At 39.8% G+C, this 25,402-nt stretch overlaps 1 protein-coding gene across 1 annotated transcript; it reads left to right on the plus strand.

Moving 5' to 3' along the window:
* Window positions 1-1,114: 1,114 nt before the first annotated feature.
* On the plus strand, window positions 1,115-24,626 carry LOC104073935 (WD repeat and FYVE domain-containing protein 3-like). The gene is made up of 23 exons (XM_009573879.1): window positions 1,115-1,343; window positions 1,560-1,723; window positions 2,497-2,645; window positions 2,919-3,039; window positions 3,403-3,488; window positions 3,848-3,928; window positions 4,478-4,532; window positions 4,888-5,007; window positions 5,832-5,949; window positions 7,084-7,190; window positions 7,981-8,134; window positions 10,646-10,737; window positions 11,079-11,291; window positions 14,086-14,233; window positions 15,296-15,450; window positions 15,895-16,053; window positions 17,620-17,799; window positions 18,907-19,089; window positions 19,979-20,075; window positions 21,097-21,426; window positions 22,490-22,601; window positions 22,947-23,144; window positions 23,932-24,626. Exons 1-23 carry the CDS (start codon window positions 1,115-1,117, stop codon window positions 24,050-24,052), a joined length of 3,372 nt encoding a protein of 1,123 aa, XP_009572174.1. The 3' UTR covers window positions 24,053-24,626.
* The last annotated feature ends 776 nt before the right edge of the window (window positions 24,627-25,402 follow it).

Raw genomic sequence — 25,402 nt, forward strand, 5'->3', positions numbered from 1 at the left:
ATAATAATAATAATAATATTATTTTGTGGTTATCTCAACCTAATTTCGTAATTCCTGGGAAATAATGCTACAAAACAAAAAAAAAAAGTTGTGATGGAGAACTGAACACATTCACAAAGCTTTCTAGAGTTTGAGGGTGGGGTTAAGCAGTAATCAGAGAAGAAAATTATCAGTATAAAATCAATGGATTTTCTCCACCCATATGCATCAGTGTGTTTTAATTAAGAGTCAAGGCTCTTGACTCTTTAATATCTCTTTTATCTTCACCTGTATCTCCTGTGATCATTCTGACCTATTTATTATCCTTATTTAGTTCTTCTATTTTGAATGTTACCTCCATAATCAAGTGAGGAACATAAGAATTAGCCTGTGGTGGGGGGATGGGATGGACAAAGAAGAAAGAAAGAAAAAAAACAAAAACACAAAAAAACAACAAAAAAAACCCCCACAAAAAAAACCCTCAACAAAACCAACCCAAACAAAACAAAACAAAAAAACCCAAAACCAAAAAAACCACCACGACACCACCATAATGAAATGTATCCTAATCCATTGTTGTCACCCAAAGGTACAAACGGTGCTCGAAGCATTACTTAATACTCTTGTGCCAATCTCCTGCCTACAAACCGTCAGAATCTTTACTAAAAAAGAAACAACTGAATTAATTAAGAATTTCTGAGCCTTAAAGCCTGTCTGCTTTTAGTTCCCATCAACTTCCACATACCTATATCTTTCCTTGAGGCAATTTTTTATTAAAACTATTGCCTAGCAAAGAAGTCAGCTGGCTGACGAATAAGCTGCATATGTTGTAGGGAGTTATGAAAAATGATAAAATGGCCGTCTGATCTATCAATCTTAAGCACAAGTATCCCAGCCTTTTGTGACAGTTTATAACATACTGGCCACACTACTTATTTTCCATGTTGTAGGTTTATCTGCAGGCATTTCTGCAACCCCATTATTACTTGAGTGGCTGAATAGCTCCCTTGCAAATTAGCTGACAGATTAGATCTACTGAAGAGTCTCTGTTTCTGTGTGTGTTGGTGTATGACTGAGCACGCACAAAACACTTGATGGGCATGCACTGTGCTGCACACCACAGTATTCCTGAAACATGTTCACTGAAGTGAGTGAGGAGTTGACTGACCAAGCAATTTCTTCAATTATTTCTAAGAAACCTGCTCGTTACCGAAGAGCTATAAGTTATGACAGTAAGGAGTACTACATGCGCCTGGCTTCTGGAAACCCTGCGGTCTTTCAGGATGCTATAGAAGAGAATACAGTGGGGGAAACAACTCAGCAGGAGCCAGAACACGGGGAGGACACTATTGCAAGAGTCAAAGGTTAGATCATTTGTTCTGTCCTGAACCATTTTCTTTAAATTTATCTGCCTTTATATCTTCTCATGCATTTGCATTAAGGTAAGCATAAGGATCCTGTAGGACTCTTGTTTTTCTGTCTTAGCATTGGATCAGTAATTTCAAAGTTCAATAGGTTTTGTGAAGTGAATTTTTTATGTGTCAGGTTTTTATTTATCTATCTCTGTTCTTCTTTTCCAGGCCTCGTGAAGCCTCCCCTGAAACGATCTCGCTCTGCTCCTGACGGAGGAGATGATGAGAACCAGGACCAATCACAGGATCAAATTGTTGAGGGGAGTTCAATTGACGAAGAGGAGAAGACTGACAATACAACTTTGCTTCGACTTCTCGAAGAAGGAGAGAAGGTACTGTGTATTTCAAACACACTAAGCGTTTACTGTATTGGAATTTCTGCGTTACATGTCGCAAGCATCAATAAATGTCCTAAATACCTTCCCTGATCTACAGCTGAATTTGCTTAATATTTTGTCAGCTTCTTCCTTGAAGCTCTGGTTCAAAGACATACTAAGCTGAAAACCCTGTACCGGAAACATTCTTTTTCATTCCTTCTGCCTGCTAGGGAAAAAAGAACCTGTCCTGAAATGAAAGCTGCGAGCTATCCCATGCTTGGATTATTATCCTGTCGGCTTAATGAGTCCGGACAGAAAATATATGTTGAAAATATAAATACTGATCTTGGCAGACTGTCTATAATTACATGTTCCCTTCATTAGAATGAAAAACCTTGATAACTAGTATTTTATCCCCGAGAACAGTGTTGAACGACCATGCTGCGTATTTGGTATTTCAGACTTTGTCTGTCTGAAATATACCAGTAAATACATTTGTGATCATAGTCGAGTGGGCTACAGGTTCTAAAATATGCTCAAGAAGCACGGTGCGAGTGGATGAGTTGGTAAATATATAAATCTATATCATACAGAGGAGGCTTTATTTAACTCCCTTCCCAATTGCTAATCGCAGGTGTTAGGTATATCTCTGATTAAGGGGGGAAATAGCAGAATTTTTGCTGTATCTGCAAGTGATAAAGCAGTGTCTGGGTTTTGTTCTAACAAAGCAACGGTCTGAGCCTGAGCTTGTTAACCTGCTCTTGCTAAGTGTCTGCTTTTCATTACAGATTCAGCATATGTACCGCTGTGCTCGGGTTCAGGGCCTTGACACCAGCGAAGGGCTGCTTCTCTTTGGGAAAGAGCACTTCTATGTCATTGACGGATTTACCATGACAGCCACCAGAGAAATACGGGATATTGAGACACTGCCTCCAAAGTGAGTAGATTAATAGAGAGTTTCCTCAATCTTTAATAGCGGAACAAGAAGTATTTAATGAGATTTTTGAGGAGTCGGCTCCAAAATGATGTCAGATTCAGAAAGACCTCAGAAGCAGTTTCCCCTGTGCTCACAAATTGCTCAGTGTAGTATGGTATACCATGAAAATCAGCTGTTTCTATAACTGGACTCGAATATGAATTAAGAGAATAATTCTTTTCATTTATCTTCTTTTTAAGCACTTCTCTCTTGCCTGTTTATGCTCATTTACAGGATGCATGAGCCAATCATACCTAGGGGAGCAAGGCAAGGTCCAAGTCAACTCAAAAGAACATGCAGCATTTTTGCATATGAAGATATCAAGGAAGTACATAAAAGGAGATACCTTTTACAGGTAACTTGGACGCTGTATTTGGAATGAGGAGCCAACTTTGGAATTTTTTGACGATGTTGTTATTTTTAAAAAGTAAAATACGTAACTGATCAATATTTGGAAAGTGAAGCTACTCACTGTGTTGAAATTGAAGTGCTTAAGTTGGGCATCCTTGTTTGAACATTTGGCTTACCATGGTTTCGTTCATTGGGTGTATTAGTGAATTTTAGTGTTCTGAAAATAAAACGTGGCCGCACTAAGCAAAGTCTGCTTCACCATAATTTGGTGTCAGATGTAGTACAGTATGACTAAACTGGTCTGCACCTGACCTTTAGAGGTGACGAGCAAATGTGTTGACATGGGTTTTGTACTCTTTGTTTTCAGCCAATTGCAATTGAAGTTTTCTCAGGAGACGGACGGAACTATCTTCTAGCTTTCCAAAAAGGGGTTAGAAACAAAGTTTATCAAAGGTATTGTGAAATAAGTTAGAACATTTAATCTGAATATGTGCAAATAACTGTGTTGACCCATATTTGAGCCTACAGTAACCTAACATCCAGAAGCAGATTGCAGGAGTGATGGGTATTAGGTAGTGGATAACCTGATAGCAACTTAGTGCTGCATGAAAGAATCACTAGGAAGCGCTAATGCCTGCGTGCAAAACTTGCGGTATGCGTTCCGTGAGAAAAGGGTCATTCCAATTTTGTTGAAGATGTTACGTAGCTGCTCAAAACAAAGTCTGTAACTGTACTAAACGCACTCTTTCTAAGGAGAAGACATACTGAGGACAGAAACACTAATCTTAATTTCCTTCTAACTGCCGATGCAGGTTTTTGGCTGTGGTGCCATCTCTAACTGACAGTTCGGAGTCAGTGTCTGGGCAGAGACCAAACACCAGCGTAGAACAAGGGTAGGTGAATCTGTTACTCACAAGCTCTGTAGCTCATCAGTTTCAAATAAATGATTACGGTCAGGATTCACTGGACAGTTCTGCAACCTCAATTTAAAATTGGGCATTACCAAAATAAATAGCTAGTGATGTTGCACTGCAGTTATTTTAAATGTACTAATATAATTTGCAGCATTGGTATATCTTCTTACTAATTACTACATGCTATCAGGATTGACATTATCAGTATACAGATACGTTCTGAAAGGAATTGGAGTGCCAAAGCCATTAGATTTGTCCAAGTTGTTGAAGATATTTTCCTCAGCAGCCTGTTAGATACATTTGTACTTGCACTGAATTCCATAATTAATGTGTGTAATTTTAACAGTCTTGGGAATAAAACAGTCTTTAGAAATAAAAATGGCACTGCTAAAGCAAAAAGGAACAAAGCCCCATTTTTCTAATTGTTAAAATTTACAAGTTTTAATCTTAAAACTTTGGATTGTCTTGTGAAGATGTAACCCAGTTCTTACTGCTAAGTCAGAAAATGCACTTCCTTCTTCCCATTAGGTCTGGCTTGCTTAGCACTTTAGTGGGAGAAAAATCTGTTACTCAAAGATGGGAAGTAAGTATGAAAATTTTGGGGGGGGTTTGTATTAAATTCCACATTTTGTAGTGATACGTAATTAATCAGTGCACATAAGTTGCATCCTCTTATTCAAGTAGGTGGAATATACTAGTCTAGAAAAGGTATCTTAGCATTTTAGTTGTAGCATTTCATGATACCACATCGCACAGGAAATGGTTCTACCATTGAAAATGCAAGGGGAGGGACCGTAGTAAAAGTAGAGTGAGCATTGTAATATTGAAGTAAGTTTCGTATGTCTGGGGAGAGCTGAGCACTTTGACAGTCTGGAAGCATAGACATTTGGTTGTTGTAAAGTGAACACTGTACAGTGCTGTTATCTGTCTTCCTTAAGAGAGGAGAAATCAGTAACTTCCAGTACCTGATGCACTTAAACACTCTGGCGGGCAGATCCTATAATGATCTCATGCAGTACCCTGTCTTTCCCTGGATCCTCGCAGACTATGATTCAGAGGTAAATAAAATATCTTGTCAGCCTTGTCAGTAATCTTTTATATGTTGAAGGTTTTGCAAATATTACAGCTGGCTCATACTGCCTTGGTAAAACCGAGGCTTATCTTTATTGCCAGTTGTTTGATTTGATGTGTTTTGTATTGTTCCTCCCACTTATCAGTGGGTAGGATATTAGAGATTCTTGGCTGTCCCATGCAGCCGGGTCCTTGCCTGCGCTGATTTTACAGATGTTACTGGACTGTGCACAGGTGAGGACTGTGCACAGGTGAGAGCCAGAATACATAGGCAGTTGCCTCTCTTATGTTGCAGCAGTTCCTGTAAGTCTTTGCATTAGCTTTCTACTGAATATGCTGAAGGATTTTATGCCCACAGAGAGATCATGCTTGTCCAGAAGACTGTGGTAGGGGCTACTACAAAATCTGGCCCCATGGTGAAGAATTTGCTTTTGAAAAAGATGAAACATCCTATTAATGCTTTTGTGGGCAGCTGTTGCTACCAGCCAGACCGTAACATAAAATATTGTTAGGGTGCATGTCGATATTCAAGAACGGAATTAGGGGGAATTGGGGAACAGGATGAGGGGAGCAGGGCAAAAATTATCCAAAACCCAGATGTGACTCAAAATAAAATACACTGACTCCCTTAGATCAGACTGAAGGACTGTTTTAAGCATATCTAACATTGCACCTGCTGTGTGTGTAGAAAACAAAGATGACAGCCTTAGGAGGTATGTGGTGTTAAATACGGTGATCAGCAGTGTTGAAAAGTGTGTGTTTGGTTTTGGAGGTTTTTTTTATGAAATTGGTGTCTGTTTTATTTTTAAAGGAACTGGATCTTACGAATCCCAAGACATTCAGAAACTTGGCCAAGCCCATGGGAGCTCAAACAGAAGACAGGTTAGCCCAGTACAAGAAGCGATACAAAGATTGGGAAGATCCCAATGGTAAGTAATCATACGTCTGGCAGGAAGAGCAGAGGGACATGTGCCTGTCACATGGTGGGAGGAAGTCATGGGGTTTTGTATTGTGGGTCAAGAGGTCTCTGGATGTGGATATGCAGAACTCTACTGTAGTTTTTAGTGACTCTCCAACAAATACTAAATTAAAGCAAAGGGTCATTGGTTTTCTTGCTGTGTCGTTAGTTCTAAGTCCAAATGACAGCTTTTGTTTATATGTAAAAATAAAGACAAAACAGTTGCACCGTCAGAACAGTTTAACATTGTCTAAAGGCTAGAATGGGCAGACACATGAAGCACACAACCAGCTGTCTCTACTAATACAGTTTGAGTGCTGCTGCAAGAAAATAATTTGTACAAAAGAATAGGAATACTTCTGCATTAGCAGTACTCTAGCTTTTTCATTTCTTATCTTAATGCATGTTTTTTTGCTAAGGAAACAGCATTTTCTTAGCTAAAAAAAAAAACCTCAGAATGAGATGCAATTAAGTTATGTATTCTTGATTTTAGAGCTTCCTTATATATTGAAAATAAAACTTGTGTGTTTGGCAAGGCAGCTATTATATGATACATTTCTTCTTGTGTGCCCTTATTGAAGACACAAGCCTGTTTAACTACTGCGGTGCTGTTCTGTATCAAACAACAGCAGGTGGCAAAGACGTTCATTTCTAGAAATGAATCAGTATGTTCTAAGTGTATTTATGCAGACTTTTTGCCAGGAAATTAAGAAAGTAAAAGCTGTACAAAATCTGTAGCCAACAATTCTGAGACTAAATAAGACTAAAAGTTTAAAAAAAAAAAAAGTTCCTTCAGCAGAAATCACTATAGCTGCACTGCAATATTTCAATTAGTTAAACTAAAAAATGACTAACCATTCAGTATTGCTCTGCAGAAGCCCATTGAATTAGGGCTACTGGACTGCAGCCAAAACTCAGGTGGTGGCTGTGACAAAACATAAAGCTTTCAGATTCTCAAGAATGAAAATTACAAATTCCAATTTTAAATGTGTCCAAGGTCACAGAGTAATTAAAATGCAGCACTAATTAAATTTTTTTTCAGTTACTGATTCTGTCACCTAACTGCTTTATTTGTTCTATGTTTATGATTTTTAATCTCCTGCAGGGGAAACTCCAGCTTACCACTATGGGACCCACTATTCATCGGCCATGATAGTGGCTTCCTATCTTGTCCGGATGGAGCCTTTTACTCAGATTTTCTTAAGGTTACAGGTAAAAATTACATCACCTCACTTTGTGTTTCTTTCCTGCTGTACATTTGAGACCTAAGTGAAAAATACGGTGTCGGCTTTGTTTTTATCGAATATGGTAGAAGAAATATTTTTAGCAGTTTTGTTATCACCTTGGAGGTTTTTGATGTTTCTTTGTAAAAGATGTAGTGGAATTCACATTTTTTTCTTGCAGTTTGAACATTTTTCTAAATATATGCAGAAAAAAATATCAGCAGACAAAAAACAAAGGAAGTTTTATTGTGAAAAATACTTTGTTCATCATGCTTTATTTGCCTGTTGTTGAAAGAATTATATGCCAGTTGTTTAGTTCTGTTTAGTTCTAGTTAAAAGACTGTTACTTTAAACCAATATGTCTACCCAAAGAGCCATTTTAGTACTGAGTGTTAAAATAAACAAATGTTTGCAGAGCCTGGAATTGTTTGCCAGTTTGATGGGTAATGAGGTTTGTAACATTATGTGTCAAATATTTCCCTAGACAGAAGCCATCAGGCAAAAAGATTTGTGTTTCTCTGGAAGAGGCTAAACTTTGAAATAGAACTAGATGACTCTCTTCTTAAAATTCTGTATATCTGTATCTCAGTGCTTTATATTTACTATTATTGTGTACCAAAAGTAATGCAGCTGTTTAAATCTGTTGTGTTAGAGGAAGAAACATGCTACATTTTATAGTGTCTTTATTAGGCAGAGGATGTTCTGATTTGCCTTCTTGGCAAAATCTGCTGTGCTGAGAGAGACTCCAATGCTGACATGCTTCTCGCTCTGTCCCGCAGGGCGGTCACTTTGACCTGGCTGACCGAATGTTTCACAGCGTGCGGGAGGCTTGGTATTCAGCGTCGAAGCACAATATGGCAGACGTGAAGGAGCTCATCCCAGAGTTCTTCTACCTCCCCGAGTTCCTGCTCAATTCCAACAATTTTGACCTAGGTACTCAGAAAAAGCTTGATAGCATTGCTACGGGTGTGAGAGCAGTGCCAGACAGTCTGACATGAGGAAAGTGTCTCGTAATACGGGCAGAAAAAAATCTGTTTAACTGTGTGAGAAAATGATAGATGACTTGCACTTTCTGACATGAAAGCATAAGCAGGACTACTTCTGATATTTCCTGATACTACATGTTTATTCAACATTATATTTGAAAGTCTGAGTAATTCAGAACTCATTGTTTCATCGGGAAGAGTGTAGCAGGAATTCTTATTTCCTCTGTGATACCTCGGGTTTATTTTTTCAGATTTATCAGACTTAAGATATTTTCTCAAGCAGTGAGTGTTCATTTTAAGCAGGTAATGCAAAGTTTGTTCTGAGAATTGCTGAGCAAGACACTGAAATACCCAAACAGGATTTTTGTTTGGAGTGGCGTGTTTTAGTTGATTTTTGGTTTTTTACCAGTTCAAAACGCACAGATAATCATGTTTTACTTGGAGTTTCTCTGGTTTGCATTTTTCTCCATGTAACTTGCTACTCCATGATGGTGTTCACCATCTTTTTTGCATATTTTTTTAAGCTTTGCAAAATCTGTTTGACAGTCTTCACTTTTAGAACTTCCTCTTAAAGTATTCCTACAGGTTTTGTTGAAATGTCACAGTTAGCTTTTGTGAGAGTGATTATTCAACAGGAGTCAAATTTCACACCTATTGGCCATAGGAGATACGTGTTCCTTAGTACATATGTCACTCTTAACAGTGGCATTAAGCTCTTGCTTTCTGAGCTCTGTGCTGTGAATCTAATAGCAATAATAAAGATTAATCAAGTCGTAGGTTTTAATGGCCTCAAATCCTTTATTCAAAATGTATTGTAAGAGATTGGAAGCACAACCTTACAAAAACAAAAGCAGAACCAAAAGAACATGCCACAAAACATCTCCCAAATATGTTTCCGGTATGGCCATTACCGGAAAAATGTTGAGGTCTTGTCCACTTAGGTCCGTATCTGATAATTTTGGACTCTGACCATCAGAGTCCTAGAAATTCTTCATTGAGCATTTGGAACAACAGTAGAAAAGGTTTTGTTATGAACAACTGTCAAACACTGTGTCATACTTTTGACTGTGTTAATTCGTAGCAATCCCGCTCCCCTTCCCCCAGATAAAAAGAGAAGATGATTCAAAGTCTGGTGATGCAAGCAATGTTTCTGTTGGAGCAATGTACTTAGTACTCGTGTACCCCTGTAAACTTGGAAATTTGTTGGTGTTCCTCTGAGCTAATAGGAAGCATGGAATTGTCTCTTGGCAACAAGCAACAAAACAAGAATATAACTAGGAAGTTTTAACAAATACATTTTTAGTAATCGCAACATGCCACCATTTAACGTTCAGAGTGGGAAGGGGGCAATTTGGGACCTGGATGAATATATGTGGCCAGACCATGCCCAGGGGAATCACCAATGTCCTTGGGTATGAAGCTTGTGGAGGATACCAGTTAGCTCTTCACTGTTAGGAAATGAATATTTAGCCTGTACTCCTGTGACGTGTAGCCATTCTCATGGGTAAAACAATAATTCCATTCCTCGATACAGAATGTTTGTACTGTGAAGAAAATAAATCCTGGGATGAAATACTGTTCCACCAAGGCTTCTCAGTACAGTTTGCTGTTACACTGACTCATACTGGGATTTATTTTCTTCAAAATATACTCAATTGACATGCCATTGCTATATACATACTAAACAGATGCCAAATACAGGAAATTATGTCTTCTCTTAAATTGGGGCTGTAGCACACTTATTCCAGTTTTCCTCATGGAATAAGAACAAGGAAGTCGAAAAGAGATAAGAAAATGAACCTTGCTGTGCTGATTCCTCTGGGTGCAAAATGGACAGCTGCTGTGGTGGCAGTTCCCGGTAGCAGGGTTTGCCGCTTAGGTGAGAGCTAAACTGACAGATTCTGATTGTGGAATGACTGCAGAAGGCTATTTTACTGGCTGTTGTTTTCATTGACTTTCATGCACTGCAGGGGGGAGAGAAAAGCAGAAATGTACTTAAATAGAAAAGTAAAGACAAAATACTCATGTTCCAAGAGCACTTGACTGGGAAACATGAAGGTTTTGAGTTCAGACTGTACATTATGAAGTTGTGAAGACTGAGGAGGAGTAACCTAATGAACTCCTTTAGCTAGGCGGGTAATGGTTGTTTTGAAGAGTGTATGCTGAAACATTATCATCATCTTCAAAAGTCTTAGCAAGGAATATTTGAATTCTTCCTCCTGCGAGCAATCGTTCATGAACAACCGAGGCATTATTTTTCATGTTTTATTGCCTGACACTTAAAAATGACACAGTATTTTAAAGAAAAGACTGAAATGGCTTGCTTTATACAGGAAAGGTGTTAGAATTTGATTTTTTTTAAATAATTTTTTTCACCATTGCTGTTGCAGTGCAGTTTCAGTGCTTCTCTCCACATTTTTCTTTCTTTTTTTTTTTTTTTTTTTTTTTTTTAAAATAGGTTGCAAACAAAATGGCACTAAACTTGGCGATGTAATACTCCCCCCATGGGCAAAAGGAGATCCTCGTGAATTTATCAGAGTTCATCGGGAGGTAATTTGCATTTTAATAATGACAATAGAAAATGTCAGTTGGGACTTTCCACTGCACATTAATCTAAGCTCAATTCATGCAGTCACAGCTACTAGCCAGTCCATGAGTTCTGGGTTGATGGCTGATTGTTGCAAAGGTCTGTAGAACCGGTGTTTCCTCCACTTCTTTTTTGGCTAGGGAGTACATTGAGGCAAGACTTGCTTCAACGAAAAGCTTTATCAAAATATAACAAGAATATGTCAAAATATATTATGCATTTTTCTTTGTGGCAGGTTTAGTAGACTCAATTGATGACTGAAAAAAACTATGTCTAGTTTTAATGCATGCCCTTTGAATTTCAGGCTCTGGAATGTGACTTTGTGAGTGCACATCTGCATGAGTGGATTGACTTGGTGTTTGGCTATAAACAGCAAGGTCCTGCTGCAGTAGAAGCTGTAAATGTCTTCCACCATCTCTTCTATGAGGGGCAAGTGGACATATATAACATCAATGATCCGTTAAAAGAGACAGCTACCATAGGATTCATTAATAACTTTGGACAGATACCAAAGCAGGTATACCCTTCATGGAATTCTTATTTGCCAGATTACACTCGAATTGAAATGTATTAATATACAACAGGAGAGCGTTTTAGGAGTGAAACTTCCTGGGAGTGTTTTTGCATAAATATTCTTCCAGTGATGTGAAATCATTTACATTTCCGTCATAAATGCAATGAAGATCAACTTTGGGCTTTGCTTGTGAGATTAGAAATGTCTTTTTTTTCCCCTTTGCACCCTTAAAATAAAGGCGAAATGAATTATGGGAATTATGGTTCAACTCTAAAAATCAGCATCAAAAAAAATTAAGTATGTTCCTGCTGCAAAGTCAGAGGGGAGCAGTGAAAGTGCAAGTTCAAAGTAATGCCTAGTGTTTAGGTATTTTAAGTTATCCTGTAATAAAATAATTTCTGTAGTAACTTACGCTTCCTTTTTTTTTTTTTTTTTTTTACACCAGTCTCTTGGTGTTCTGCAGGGCTTGGCCACATCTTTTATTTGAAGAATCTGTTGAAAAAAAACCTCAAAATCTAAATTAAGAAGATTGACTCTTGTAGGACAGCTATAGTTAAGGAGCGATATAGACACATTTTTGGTGCAGCTTTAAAGTTTGTATTCTCTTTAAGAGATTACATTAAATTATTAAATGTAATATTAAATCTAAAGTCTTACTGTGTGGGTTTTGAGGTTTTTTTGGGGGGTTGAAGGTTTCTTTCTTTCTCTCTCCTCTCTCCCCCACCCTACCCCACCCCCCCAATTAGGCATTTCTTTAGGGTTTTTTTGGTGTCCAGTGAAACTTTTAAATGTCATCGGTGAGTTTTTCCAATCCTAGATCTGGTGGAAACCACAGATGCCTTCAGCAATTCACTGGGAACCCAACCCACGTGTTGGGAACTCTAGACTACAACAGCACATAATGCTTCAAGACAGCCACAGGACATTTCCTGTGGGGACCCACTAACAGCTGTCTGTCTCTCATTGCTTGGAAGGAAGGCTAAGAACTGCTCATCTGTCCTCTGTGCCTGCTTTCCTCCTTTTCCTTCCTTGCTCTCTCTCAATAATCTAGATATGTAGTGGCTGTGGGATTTTCTCCTCTTAAGTAATAATCAGTCATTGGGTTGTGATGATAATTAGCCATGGCCCAGCTAAAGCCAGATGAACAGATTAAAGACTGCGGCTGCGAGCAGGGCAATGGAAGAGCATTGCAGCTGAGTCTGAAGGTCTGCCTGAATCTTCAGATGCCTGTTAGGTACAAGCCTATGATGAGATCTACCAGAAATTGCATGACGCTTTCCTAGAGGAAATAGGCAGACTGCAATAAACTTGGGAAACTCAAAACTCCTTCCTTAAGTCATTTTTGGTGGTGAGTGCTCTTGGAGCACATTTTTATATAACTGTAGAGTTTTGCTATGACCCTCTGTGACTTTCCACAGGGGATCTAGGGCAGGCTATCCCAAGTGACGTGGCTGCTGTGCACTTTTTCACTCCTTTGCTGCATGGAGATGTAACAGGAGGACTACATCTTCTTTATCCCATCTCTTCCACCAGTAATGCCCCTGGTAGTTCTGCTTCCCATTTTAAAAAGTTGTGCTGCAAAACATTCCAGAGCTGGTGCTACGTTTGGAAGAGGGCCCTCGCAGGCTCTGTGAGGGTCCTGAGATGCCACAGCCTGGGGGGGTAGAACAGAATGAATAAGCAAGAGGAACAGTCGCTCAAAGGAGAAAGGGGTTGTTTTTCTTGCTGGAACTGGTGTTTTTTGAGATCAGTTGTCCATGTGAACTCTGTGTGATGTGCCTTCTCTCTCCATCTTTTCATAGCCCAGCCAGATAGGAGGCATGCTGTAGTTCAGGGAGAGCTGTGGCACGTAGGCCTGTTGTTACCCTTCGTATCCAGAGTGCAGGTGCAAGCAGTAGAAACGTGTGTGCATGCTTATAGCTCAGCTGCCTCAGGCTTATGCGTGTTCCCTCTGCTTTGGATAGGCAAACAGGTAACACATTTCAAAGGGCTGTAAGGAAAATAACTTTCAGAATTGGAATTTCAGTTCTCCTTTAGTGCTGTAGTAGCCTCTCTGCGAAAGAGTAATCGAAATCTTACAAAATATCACTCAATGTTTATATTTGTCATTTACATATTATAATACATACCATCTACTATCTAAGATGTTTATTATGAATTTATCACGTAATAAACTTTAGTGGGTGTCATTGATGATCACGGCTTATTAGAAGCGATGATCGGCTTGTTTAACCTGTCTGAGATACCAGGAACAGTCACTGAAGCAGTAAAATGGAAATTCAATCACTCGTAATGAAAAGCTAGGCAGAAGATAATCAGGTGCTAAGATGCATTTCTTGTGTGTGATTGTCATATGTGGTCCTATTACATGCCCACCCATGCTGTTACTCTATTCTTTGGTAGCCTGGCTGCCTCCAAGTACATGAGCTGCTGTTTGTGGGACACAGTTTGTTCCAAAGCCAAAAATTAGTTTTCACTTTGTCCTAGATTAGAATTTAGTACCGTGTTATGCATCAACTTTGGGATTTTTGCTTGCTTTACTTCAACTGCTTTTGCAACTAGAGGTAGCTTTAAAAATACTTTGCTCGTTACATCCTTGTTGGATTTCATATTATTTGTTGAAGTCTTATTGAAATGGTTGCCATAAGTTATTAGTGAATAGTGAGAACAGTTAAGTAACATCTACTGACCTGCAGAATTTTTAGAAAATAAATTGGATGTACTGATGATCTTTTTAATCTTGTGCTCTTGTAAACCTGTAATTTTTGATGATAATTAATTTCTTGATGAATTTCAGCTCTTTAAAAAACCACACCCACCGAAGCGTGTTAGAAGCCGACTGAATGGAGAGGCTGTGGGAACCTCTGTGCCCCCTGGTTCCACAAGTGACAAGATTTTTTTCCATCATTTGGACAACCTGCGGCCATCTCTTGCCCCAGTGAAAGGTAAACTGTAAAACAACGGTAATTATTCCTGTTTCTTTGCCAGAGCATTCAGAGCTTCAGCAAGATTGTCCTTTTCCATGTTTTGCTTAGTTTTAATGTTCTTAATGCCTATACTTTTGTGAGAAGGACAAATTTGAAATACCCTAGTGCTGTAAGATTATGTTCTTAGCTACCTTAAAGTGTACTTGGGAAGCACCAAATCTGTGCTGCTTTAATATAACTTCTTTAAAATAGAGGGATAAAACTGGGCCCAAGCACCTCTTTAAAGTTTTAATTTAACAAACAATATTCAGGGTACATTGCTTCTGGGCCTGCGATAGCCTCAATTTTTGTGATTTTCGTAGCAGAAGGATTCTTTATCGCAGTGCCAGGAAATACTGAGAAATGTTGGCAGGAAAGGGTGGTGTTGGTAGCTGCACTGAGACGAAAAAAGGTGTTTTTTTACTTCCTATCTGACATTGGACTGAAGAAAAGTTAATCGTCTGTGAGGCAGGTAAATGCTATACAGTGATTTTTTTCCTAGTTGATTTAATGAATCTGTGCCTGCCTGCTGTAAAGAGAGAAGGACATACTATTACACAGAACGTAGCAGGACTGCACTCTAAGGCAGGAAATTAGAAAGCACTAATCTATATTTGCAAAGCTTGAGGAAAAACAGGTAGGACACCACGGGCTGTAGTCAGGAATGTAGCCTGTGGGAACGCTTGGCCGAGATGTTGGAATCGATACCAAAAAGTTATTTTTACTTGTGCTGAAAATGGTACAATCACTTTTAATGACCACAGACATCTTGTCTGAAGAACACCTTGTGCAGCATCGCAGGTGGAATCAGAGCTATCTGTGATCCTCGGGATGTTCTTGCCACTACTACTACTACTGATGATGCTTAGCCCTGCCTTTGTTAGGAATGTAGCAAAAGTTGCCATCGTTGCAGTTGAAACAAAGATTTGTATAACATAGCCAATACAGAGATCCTGCTTTTGCAGAGCATCAGGTATTTAATGGGATCAGATAGTATTTGTCTGTGCTAGCAATAAAACATAACCCCATCTTCTGTTTTAGAGCTCAAGGAGCCTGTGGGACAGATTGTGTGTACTGATAAAGGCATTCTGGCAGTAGAACAGAATAAGGTTCTCATCCCACCTACATGGAATAAAACTTTTGCTTGGGGCTATGCAGACCTCAGCTGTAGACTGGGTACCTACGAGTCGGACAAGGTTTGTAATCTGAAATTTGTTTCAGTGCTGAATGTACCAAAAGCAGTTAGTACTCAATAGTGAAAAAATCTAACAATGGAAATCTTATTTCACATGTGAATGAAATAATCTTGTACTGCGTATGTTTTATTGCTTCCTGTCTGGTGGTCTTCATCAGAACGCTGGCAAAATGACATAAACCAATTAATAATAATTTTTTACCAGGTCTGCAAAACAGAAATGAATTAAATCTATGCAGTTAAAGCTCATCTTTCGTGTTCTGTTGGGAGGGATCTTATGGCAGAGGCTGGAATTGCATCTGTTTGAGGAAAAACTACGTAAGGGGTAGCAGCAATATCTTAGTTACTTAATGGTCCAGCATGCAGGGTGGCACTCAGGTTTTTATTTTTATCCTGCCAAACACTAATCCTGCAAGCAATTCTTCCTTGTTTTCTTTATTTTTAGGCAGTAATTGTTTATGAATGTTTGTCAGAATGGGGTCAGATACTGTGTGCCATTTGCCCCAACCCCAAACTAGTTATCACTGGAGGAACAAGCACAGCGGTGTGTGTGTGGGAAATGGGCATCTCCAAAGAAAAAGCTAAAGCGCTCACACTGAAACAGGTAAAATACAATAAAGATGCCTTTTACATAAATTATGTTACAAGATCAAAGGAATTATGAAAGGGGTATTGCTCACATAGTAAGCTTTGAAACCATGAGTCCAGCAGACCTTTGGAGAACTGAGTAGTCGAGGTACTGATCTGCATTGAAAGTGGGCAAAATGTGTCTTTAAAATTGCATCATTTTTAAGGATAGTTGATCATCAGGAGCTTTTTGGAGAGATGGGGAATTTGGTAGCGATGTTAACAAAATTTTACAGGTGTGTTTTGTGGAATCACCTGCTTTATTGTAGTGTTGTATGTAAAATACCCCAATCTGAAAACTGTGTCAGGGAGGACAGTGAAGGAGACTGTCTCAAAGGTTCATTTTCCTTTTAAAATTTTTTTAAATTACTTTTTTCTTTAAAAATGTATATATTTAATTACATTTCTGCGCAAAACTTTGCTCTTTCTGGCAGTGATGTTTGTGGAGCAGAGTATACTTGTTCAGGATCACCTTAAGTTGTTCTTGCTTTGTTAATTCAAAACATCAACTTTTAATCTAACAAATGAGCACCCATGCTTTAAAGTCAGTTGCAGCTAAGTGCAGAGTAAGTCTTGTGTGTTTACAAAAAAAAAAAAAAACAAACAACCCCAAACCCACAAACAAAACAAAACAAAAAAAACCCAACTACCTCAAAATATTCTAGAAGCTGTGTGTCATTGTTACAGGTAGCTAGGTTGTTAAGTGTTACTGTTCCTGTTAGCATCTTGATAGCAGGGCTTTTTCTGGAGGAAAGCTTCCACTCAAACTTAAGAAATCTAGAGAATTATTTAACAACTTCCCTTGTGTGGTCTCCAACAACTATCCAAAGCTGTGTTTCCAAAGCATTTTACTTAAGAACAGTGCAAGATAAAACACTGTATCTTGAATTTCAAGGCAGCATATTGAAGGCCATTTACTGTACTTTCACCAATGATTTGTAACTGAGTAAGCTGCAATAATCTGACTGTATTCCAGACTCCTATTCCAATGGTTAGGTTAAGCCTAAAATTAGTTTAGGTTAAGCAGGGTCTGATACAAGTAAATGCTTGTAATTTTCTCCTCCTTCCAATTGACTTTGCCTTTTTGATTGCAACCCTTTCTTGCCTCTTTTATCTTTTCTCAAACATCAACAGAAGTTTATATAGGAGCTATTTTATATTTACAAAGAATTTCTGTTTTCAGAATGTACTTTCAGGTGCAGCCTGGAACATACTGACCCTATAAATAGGCTACTGATGCAGATGGAGGATGCAGAAAGTGTTGGAAGTTTATTTTGGGTTTTTTTTCCGGTAGAAGGCTATATAACATTAGACCCTGGAAATCTGGTTTTGTAAGAGTACTTTTTAAATGGAAAAAAATACTACTCCTATCATTTTTAATTATGAAAATAGTTGCCAACTGAATACTTGTAAGTCAGTTGCATCTTCTGATAGGTTATTCATGTTTATGTTATCTGAATCTTTTCAGATAAGTGGGTTTAATGTAGTAACTTTTGTGCTCTCTCCTGATTGCAGCTTGTTCCTCTTGACTTTTGTTTTGCAGGCATTACTGGGTCATACTGACACTGTCACATGCTTAACAGCATCGCTGGCTTATCACATAATTGTGAGTGGATCACGGGATCGCACCTGCATCATCTGGGATTTGAATAAACTGTCTTTTCTAACACAGCTTCGAGGTCACAGGGCTCCAGTTTCGGCACTCTGTATAAATGAATTAACGGTAAGAACCACATACCATTCACCAACGTGCAGTGGGAACAGTAACAAGAGTCAGAAATTGTTAAACCGAATAAAAACAAACTAGGCTGTCCTGTTAGTTTGGCAAAACTTGTATAACTCATCTGAAAACTAATTAGCTGGTTTAAGGAATAATTTGCATCTTTTTTCCAGAGACGCATGTGGGTTTATTCCATGCAGAGTGGCTTGAGCTCAGAAGGGCTTAACACTGCTGGCAGCAGAATAGCTAGCGTGGCGTTCAAAGTGGGTTGTCAAACCTGCCACAGGAGCTAAGAAAAGATTTTGATATGTGACCTTGGTTGACTTCTGTTCTCTTATGCTTAATTTAAAGGAAACAGAAGATGCCTTGGATGAAGCTGCAATTGTAGTGGAAACAGACATATCCTAAAAGCTTGTCTCCCTGGTGGTCCTATAAGTTACGGGTTGCCGTTTATCCAGCTCCCATGCACATCAAAGAACTTGCCTGAATTGAAACTTTATGTAGCTGGTGCATCAGAGCTGGGTGGACCATGTTGCAACTGGAGCAGATGTAGCAGTTGAAATCAAGACAGAAGGGGGCTGTAACGCAAGGAGGGGGTAGCAAGAGGCACAGTTTATTACCTGCTAGTAGTCTGGTGGTTGTAGTGTTGCCAGTGTTCTAGACTGCAGCTCCCGTTTCCCCTCTGCACTAGTTTGGACCATGTCTTGTTCTTTTCCCAATAAGGAAGCAAATGGAATTTAAGGTGGTACATGTTTGTGAAAAAGAGCGGAGTCAACATGAGCAGAGTCTTTGAAAACTGAGAGGGGAAAGTGCTGAAAATATGCTGTTGGATTGTTATGCTGTGAAAAGTGGAGGAATTGGTCTACTCATTGTATGCTCTAAATACAACAAATAGGTTGCTACTAAGTCTGGCTTTCTAGGTACAATTTTAAAAAAATTTATATCGTCCTAAAGATTTGTTTAGGTGGCCAAATTCAACTTGAATAAAACTTCCCGAAAAGTGCCAGCCTTGATGGCTGAACTTGGCTCATAAATGAACCTGGCTTATATTTTTGCTGAAGAAAACCTGAGACTTGTATTGAAATATGGAGGTGTTACGTGTCTTTGCAGGGGGATATTGTGTCGTGTGCTGGCACTTACATCCATGTATGGAGCATTAATGGCAGCCCTACCGCAAGCGTGAACACTTTTACTGGCCGAAGCCAGCAAATAATGTGTTGCTTTGTGTCAGAGATGAATGAGTGGGATACCCAGAATGTCATAGTAACGGGACATTCGGACGGAGTTGTTCGGGTAAGTACCAGGGATCACTGCTTGGAAAAATAAGTTTACGCCGTAGTAGTAGTAGTAGTAGTAGTTAGAGAAGTCATGTCTATCCAACACAGTGTCCTGGCCAGTACCAAAAGCAGTCCTGCTATACTTGGGTGCTCCACCTGAACAATTAGTCCTGCAGGAGGGAGGGAGTCCAGGCTGGGTAGACAAGGCAGACTGCTTTTGGCTCTGGAACCAGCTGTGCCATTTCTGCACGGGGTGGTGCACTGTATCCTGTCCACGAGTTAGATGGACATTGAAGATTCATGGAAGACTCAGTGAGCTGACACTCCTATCCAGTCTTTCAGTTTTCTTTCTCCTTCTCGATGTACCTGTTGTAATGTGGCAACTAGCAACAGTCAGCAGCATACATTTTCCTTCCTGCTCTATTTTGGTCACTTTTTGGTCACCAGCTTTCATGCCTGGAGATTGTAGTTTTCATTCACCATTTTTATTCTACCCACCTTGAGACAATTAATTTTGCTGCCTAGAAAGAAAAGAGGAACTTAGTGGCATCTCTGATCACTGCGAGTCTAACCCAATTTTCAGTACTTCGCTGTGTGCAGTCTTGCGTCTGCCTTAACTGGAGTCTGCTGGTCAGATTGCTATGTGGAGTGGATTTTTTTTATTCGAACAGCTAAGATGTTGAATAACAGCACAAGATTTGTTCACTTGTGATTCAGGCATGAACACAGATGTCCTTTTATAGTACCTTGCCCCCGAAAACAGGGCTTAGTATGAAGATGTGACCTGCCTCTCGTACTACCAGTGCAAACGCAGAGTTCTAATAAGCCATCTTAACTCTGCAAGTAGCTCAGAAGAAAGCTAAGAGTTTAGAATGTGCCACTTTGCTTATCCCCTGTCCCTCCAGTTCTGGCGGATGGAGTTTTTGCAAGTACCAGAAACACCAGCTCCAGAGCCTGTGGAGATGCTGGAAATGCAAGAGGATTGTCAGGAAGCACAAATAGGTATGTCTCTTGACCAGTGTTTTGTATTTGCCTTTTATCTGATCTTCGCTATACGTAGGTAAAATCCTGTGGTTATACAGTGCAGAATGGAGGATGGGGATTTTGTCTCAAAAGACAATAGACATCCAGTGGGCATAATAAATAGAGCATCTGAGTTCTTTGTTCACCAACTACGGTATTTCCATATTTTTCTGTGAAGACTGAACTTTTCTCTGTGGTGTTGTTTCTGCTATTGGTGAATTCAGTGGATGTTACCATTGTCCAAAAGCTAGATTTTTTTTTTTTTTTTTTTGAAATGGAATTATAGCGTAACAGCAGAGTTAAAAAAAAAAAATCTACTGATAGAGCAGCATGCTGTTTAGACAAGCAATGCTGGCCGTATCATTTTCCCCTGTCAGAAGATTTTGGTCTGTGCTTGATGGGTGTTTCTTCTAGCCATCTCATCTTCCTTTTGCCCTTTTCATATTGAAGGTATGATCTAGATTTGGATCCAGATCACTTGATACTCATTAGTAATTATTATATAAACACAGCTCTTTTTTTTCAGTGTCACGAGGAATATAAGTATCTTTGGCAGTTGCTTTTTTTTGTATTAACAAAACCTGTTACTAACAAATCTGCATCATGTTTCTCAGTCAACTGGAGTTTCAGCATAGCTGACTCTGCTTACTTGTGTAAGTTTTGCTGAAAGGCAGCAGGATTTCGTTTTGCTAACTTGAGCATTTTGAAAATTTTACTTATTGTGTCTATCATAGCCTACCTCAGGTGGACTATTGTAGGAAATAGCTTCAGCTAAGGAGTGCTGTTTTCTGACAGACCAGTGCAAAAAAGATGAATAGTGTGATTCCTGGCAGGAGCTGAATCTCTGCAAAGGCTTTGAGATGCCTGCATGCAGTTTCCCTCTAGTCATGCTGTGATGGTACCTGTTGGGTTGTAGGTAGTGTAGCAGCAGAATAGGGAAAAAGCTCAGACTATAAGCAGCCTTGCTAACAACGTCTTCTGTCCTGTTGAGTGAATCCAGGGCAGGAAGCCCATGAAGAGGACAGCAGTGACTCCGAGGCAGATGATCCATGCATAGGCCAGGACACAAAACTGCAGGAGAGCCAGAGTCAACCAAGCAGCACCAGCCACAGGCCTAGGTCATCATCAAACAGAGCAGCAGCAGCATGGTCAGCAGACAGCGGCTCTGATGACTCCAGGCGTTGGTCAGACCAGCTCAGCTTGGATGAGAAAGATGGCTTTATCTTTGTGAATTATTCTGAGGGACAAGCAAAAATGCATCCCCATGCTCAGGTTAACCACCCGCACCCCAGCTATGCTGAAGCACGGCACTACAGCAAGCTTAAACCAGGTAAAAGAAATTGGGCACACTTCCTCTGTCAGATAAATGTGTTGTCAACACTTCCCCATAAGGCAGTCTCTCTCTGTCTATGCAGCATTGAGCAGGGTTGGCTCATAAATTCCAAAACAGTCAGTGAAGAGAAAAAATTGTGTGCAAAGGTTGCATGTTGTTCAAGCTTTTCCTGAGAAGCTGTGGTCAGTTTACCCTGGCCAGCAGCTAAGCCACTCACTCGCCACCACCATCACAACCTCCTGCAGCGGGATGGCGGAGAGAATAGAAAGAACAAAAGCCAGGGAACTCACGAGTCGAGATAAGAATAGTCTAATAAGCAAAGGAAAGAGGAAGACAAAACAAGTGATGCAAAGGCAATCATTCGCCACCTCCCGCAAGCAGAATGATGACCAGCCAGTCTCTGAGCAAATGGCTGCCTTCCCCAGAAACCCCTCCTCTCAGTTTTATTGCTGAGCATGATGTTATATGGTGTGGAATATCCTTTTGGTCAGTTTGAGTCAGCTGTCCAGCTTGGTCCCCTCCCAACTTACTGCGCACCTCCAAACTCCTGGTGGGGGGTGAGGGCCAGAGCCAAGTGGGGAAAAAGAGAAACCACTCTGCAAGTACTGCTGAACTACAGCCAAAACACTGATACGTCATCAAAACTGTTTTAGTCATATACCCAAAACACAGCATCATGTGAGCTTTTATGAAGAAAATTCTTACGGAAATCCGAGTCTTGACTTCAAAAATAAATTTAAAAAAAAAAAAAAAATGACGCTAGCCCAGGCTTTGGTACAGGGCTTCCTTGTGTATGTCACCATTCTCTGCAGGTCCCAACTGGACTTAGAGAACTTGGAGGCTCTCTGCATTGTTTTGTATCCTCTCCTTTCTTACATACATTGGGGAGCAGTTGAAAAAATGCATTTTCCCGGAATGAAACTTGAGTCATAGAGAGTTATCTCTAGGGGGAGATTTTTTCTTTCTACAAAGTCACACATAGGTATATTGGGGGGGGAGGGAACAAAAATGAGAACAAGAAAATTCGCTATTTCCCCTCCTACTTCCCGCTCATTTCTAGGATACAGATGGGAGCGTCAGTTGGTGTTTAGAAGCAAACTAACTATGCACACGGCATTTGATCGCAAAGACAACGCACATCCAGCAGAAATCACTGCACTTGGCATCTCTAAGTGAGTAGCTCACAAGCGATTGCTTAAAACATTTTTTCAGTGTTGTCAGCGGGAAGCGGTATGAACCAGCCATTGTTCTTTGCATAATGCTGTTTTGTGGTTTGTCTGTTTAGGGCAGCCTTGTTCAAGGACTGAGATTAAAAAAATACTAAAATAAGTAGACTTATTCACCTGCATTATGTTACATAGAGTGTTGTTATAGCTCCATGTCTCAGTCGGACCAGGCTAATTTGTCCATTAGTTACTATGCCAGTAGTTTAACATACTACATGTTCTGACAGGTAAACTCAGTTATCGATGTCTGTGCGTTACTGTGCCAGACTTGTTGCAGGATTTTTCTTGCAGGGATCACAGCAGAATTCTTATTGGGGATGGTCGAGGCAGAGTGTTCAGCTGGTCTGTAAGCGATCAGCCTGGCCGATCTGCAGCTGATCACTGGGTGAAGGACGAGGGGGGAGACAGCTGTTCGGGCTGCGCAGTCCGTTTTTCACTCACTGAGAGGCGTCACCATTGCAGGAACTGTGGACAGCTCTTCTGCCAGAAGTAAGCCAGCCAACAGTCTCCTTTGGGCTCTTCTCCATACAGAATTTTAGGTTGGGTAAAGCTGTTGCATACCACGGAACTCTGCTGAAAGACTGAGGTTTCCCTTACCAAAACAGAACTGATAAAGAAAAAACATCAAAACCCTCAAAATTTCCAGGGAGGAATTAGAAAAGACAGACCAGCCCCTTTATAAATCCAGTTAGCAAGACACATATTAGGAAAGAAATCTACTTGCAGCTTTGAAAACCTCCCTGTTGCCCATCTTGGGAAAAACTCTAGACAACTTAGCAAAAAAAAAACCCCACCCAACAAACTTCTTTTGCAGCAACAGTCAGTCTACAAGCAACCCAGTCAAAATGTAAACTGTGTGCAGGACTGTAAGGGTGCTGATTTAGGAGCCAGTGGCATGCAGCCTCAGATAGGAAAATGCATGACACAGAGGATGTATGTGAGCTCCCCTTACCCAGGAACTGAGGTGGAAGTCTCTTCTCTGGTCCACTGGGTCAGAGACAGTATTTCTACTTTCATCTCTGTGGCTATATTTTGAGTCTAAATTGGTGACAACAGCTGCTTTTAAGCTACCTCTCACGCAGTCATTGCATTGATTCTGTGGTGATCATGCAAGTTAAATTCTGCTTTTGCCGCACTGCATTGCATTTCTTTGTCAGGATAAGTTTGGACAATTTTCTGGTATTCGAAGTCATGATGGTAACTGCCACACCTGGATAGAAAATGGCCACGTCAAGAGAGGACCTATGTTCACAGCAATGTTTGTTTTCTTCTACAGGTGCAGTAGGTTTCAGTCCGAAATCAAGCGTCTGAAGATTTCATCACCAGTCAGAGTCTGCCAGAACTGCTTCTACAACCTGCAGCATGAGCGGGGTTCGGAGGAGGGGCCCAGAAACTGATGGGGTCCTGGCAAATAGAGACCCCATCCAATGCCACTGTCACTCCAAGAACTAGTGAGAGTATCGTGCAGTGATCGGAAGGGATTAGAATATTGTCTGTTTACACTTAAGTTTATACTGAGTTTTAAGCACTAAAAGTAAAAAGGGATCATTGAATTGATTTGTGTTGACAGAAGGTAAATGAGGCTAACAGCATAATTAAGTGAAGAGCGAGGCCCAGGAAGACATGATTAATAACCACAAATCCAATAGAACTGTCAACCCCTAAACCTATGTTGACGTGGCTATCGAGAAAATCCTCACTTATCCTAAACACCCGTTCTTGTCTTGTTTTTGTAGAGCTAGTCATCTTTATCGGGGGGGAGGGGGAAGGGAAGGCTTTTTAGAAGATAGTTGTAAATCTGCCTTCTTCGCAAGCAACTGTGTATATTGTAAATAGGTATAATGGCCTTTTTATCTAAATATGAACTTAACTGCCTGTTACATGGGACTTCAGATTAACCACTATACTTTGTGTGGCATCTTTATCTCATCTATCAATTTAAATACGAATGTTTAAAAAAAAAAAAAAAAAACCAAGAAAACTCGAAGGCATTATGCGTGTTTCTGTTAAAAAATTAGTCTGTGCATGTTTGTTCTTTCAGTTGCCCACAGTATCTTAATTTAAGTAAGGCTATTCATAGAATTACATGGATTTTTTCAAAAGAAAACATTTTTGAGAATAGGACTTGGAGTATTTTATTCTAGCTGTAAGATAACCAGGAACTAAATTGTACACTTGTGTTGCATTTTATACCAAACTATTTACCACCTCAGTGTTGTTCATATTTAATAAGGCCTCTTTTATACATATGTCAGAGCTGCAGTTTTGTTAATTACTTAATGTTCATTAGCAGCTGATTCATGCAGTGCAAGAACCAGCTTTTACCTTCTTTAGTCAATAGCAATTGGCTTGCATATAAGTACAGAATTAATTCCTTGTGCATAAAATTTAACCGCTGTTGTCCTGTAGCTTGTTTGCAAAAAAACTTTTGGAACAATAGGCATTGGTCTAAAACAGGGTGATATTAGTCATGTCAGAAATGCTTCTAAGAGCTATCTTCGTGTTTCAGCACATGGCATCAACTTGAGAACAGCAGTAGATTTCCATTATGGTTTTTAAGTTCCAATATGAATTTAATTGCAGTATTTTTTTACTACTCTGTCATTTATTTTGCACTACACATGGGATGAAGTAGAGACTGATATCCACTGGGATTGGAACACGTGCATCAGATACGCCCATGGACTTAATTTCTGAATGAGGTCTTGCCAGTGGGTTTTTGGTTGGGCTGGGGAGGCGGGGATGGG

Source organism: Fulmarus glacialis, unplaced genomic scaffold (genome assembly GCF_000690835.1).
Source record: "Fulmarus glacialis isolate BGI_N327 unplaced genomic scaffold, ASM69083v1 scaffold19763, whole genome shotgun sequence".
Lineage (NCBI taxonomy): Eukaryota > Metazoa > Chordata > Aves > Procellariiformes > Procellariidae > Fulmarus > Fulmarus glacialis.

Excerpts from the sequence above, each read along its gene's own strand:
- LOC104073935 (XM_009573879.1), top strand. The coding sequence starts at position 1,115 with ATGTTCACTGAAGTGAGTGAGGAGTTGACTGACCAAGCAATTTCTTCA. Across the intron at positions 3,929-4,477 it reads AACACCAGCGTAGAACAAGG|GTCTGGCTTGCTTAGCACTT; the intron begins GTAGGTGAATCT and ends TCTTCCCATTAG. Across the intron at positions 14,234-15,295 it reads ATCTCTTGCCCCAGTGAAAG|AGCTCAAGGAGCCTGTGGGA; the intron begins GTAAACTGTAAA and ends CTTCTGTTTTAG.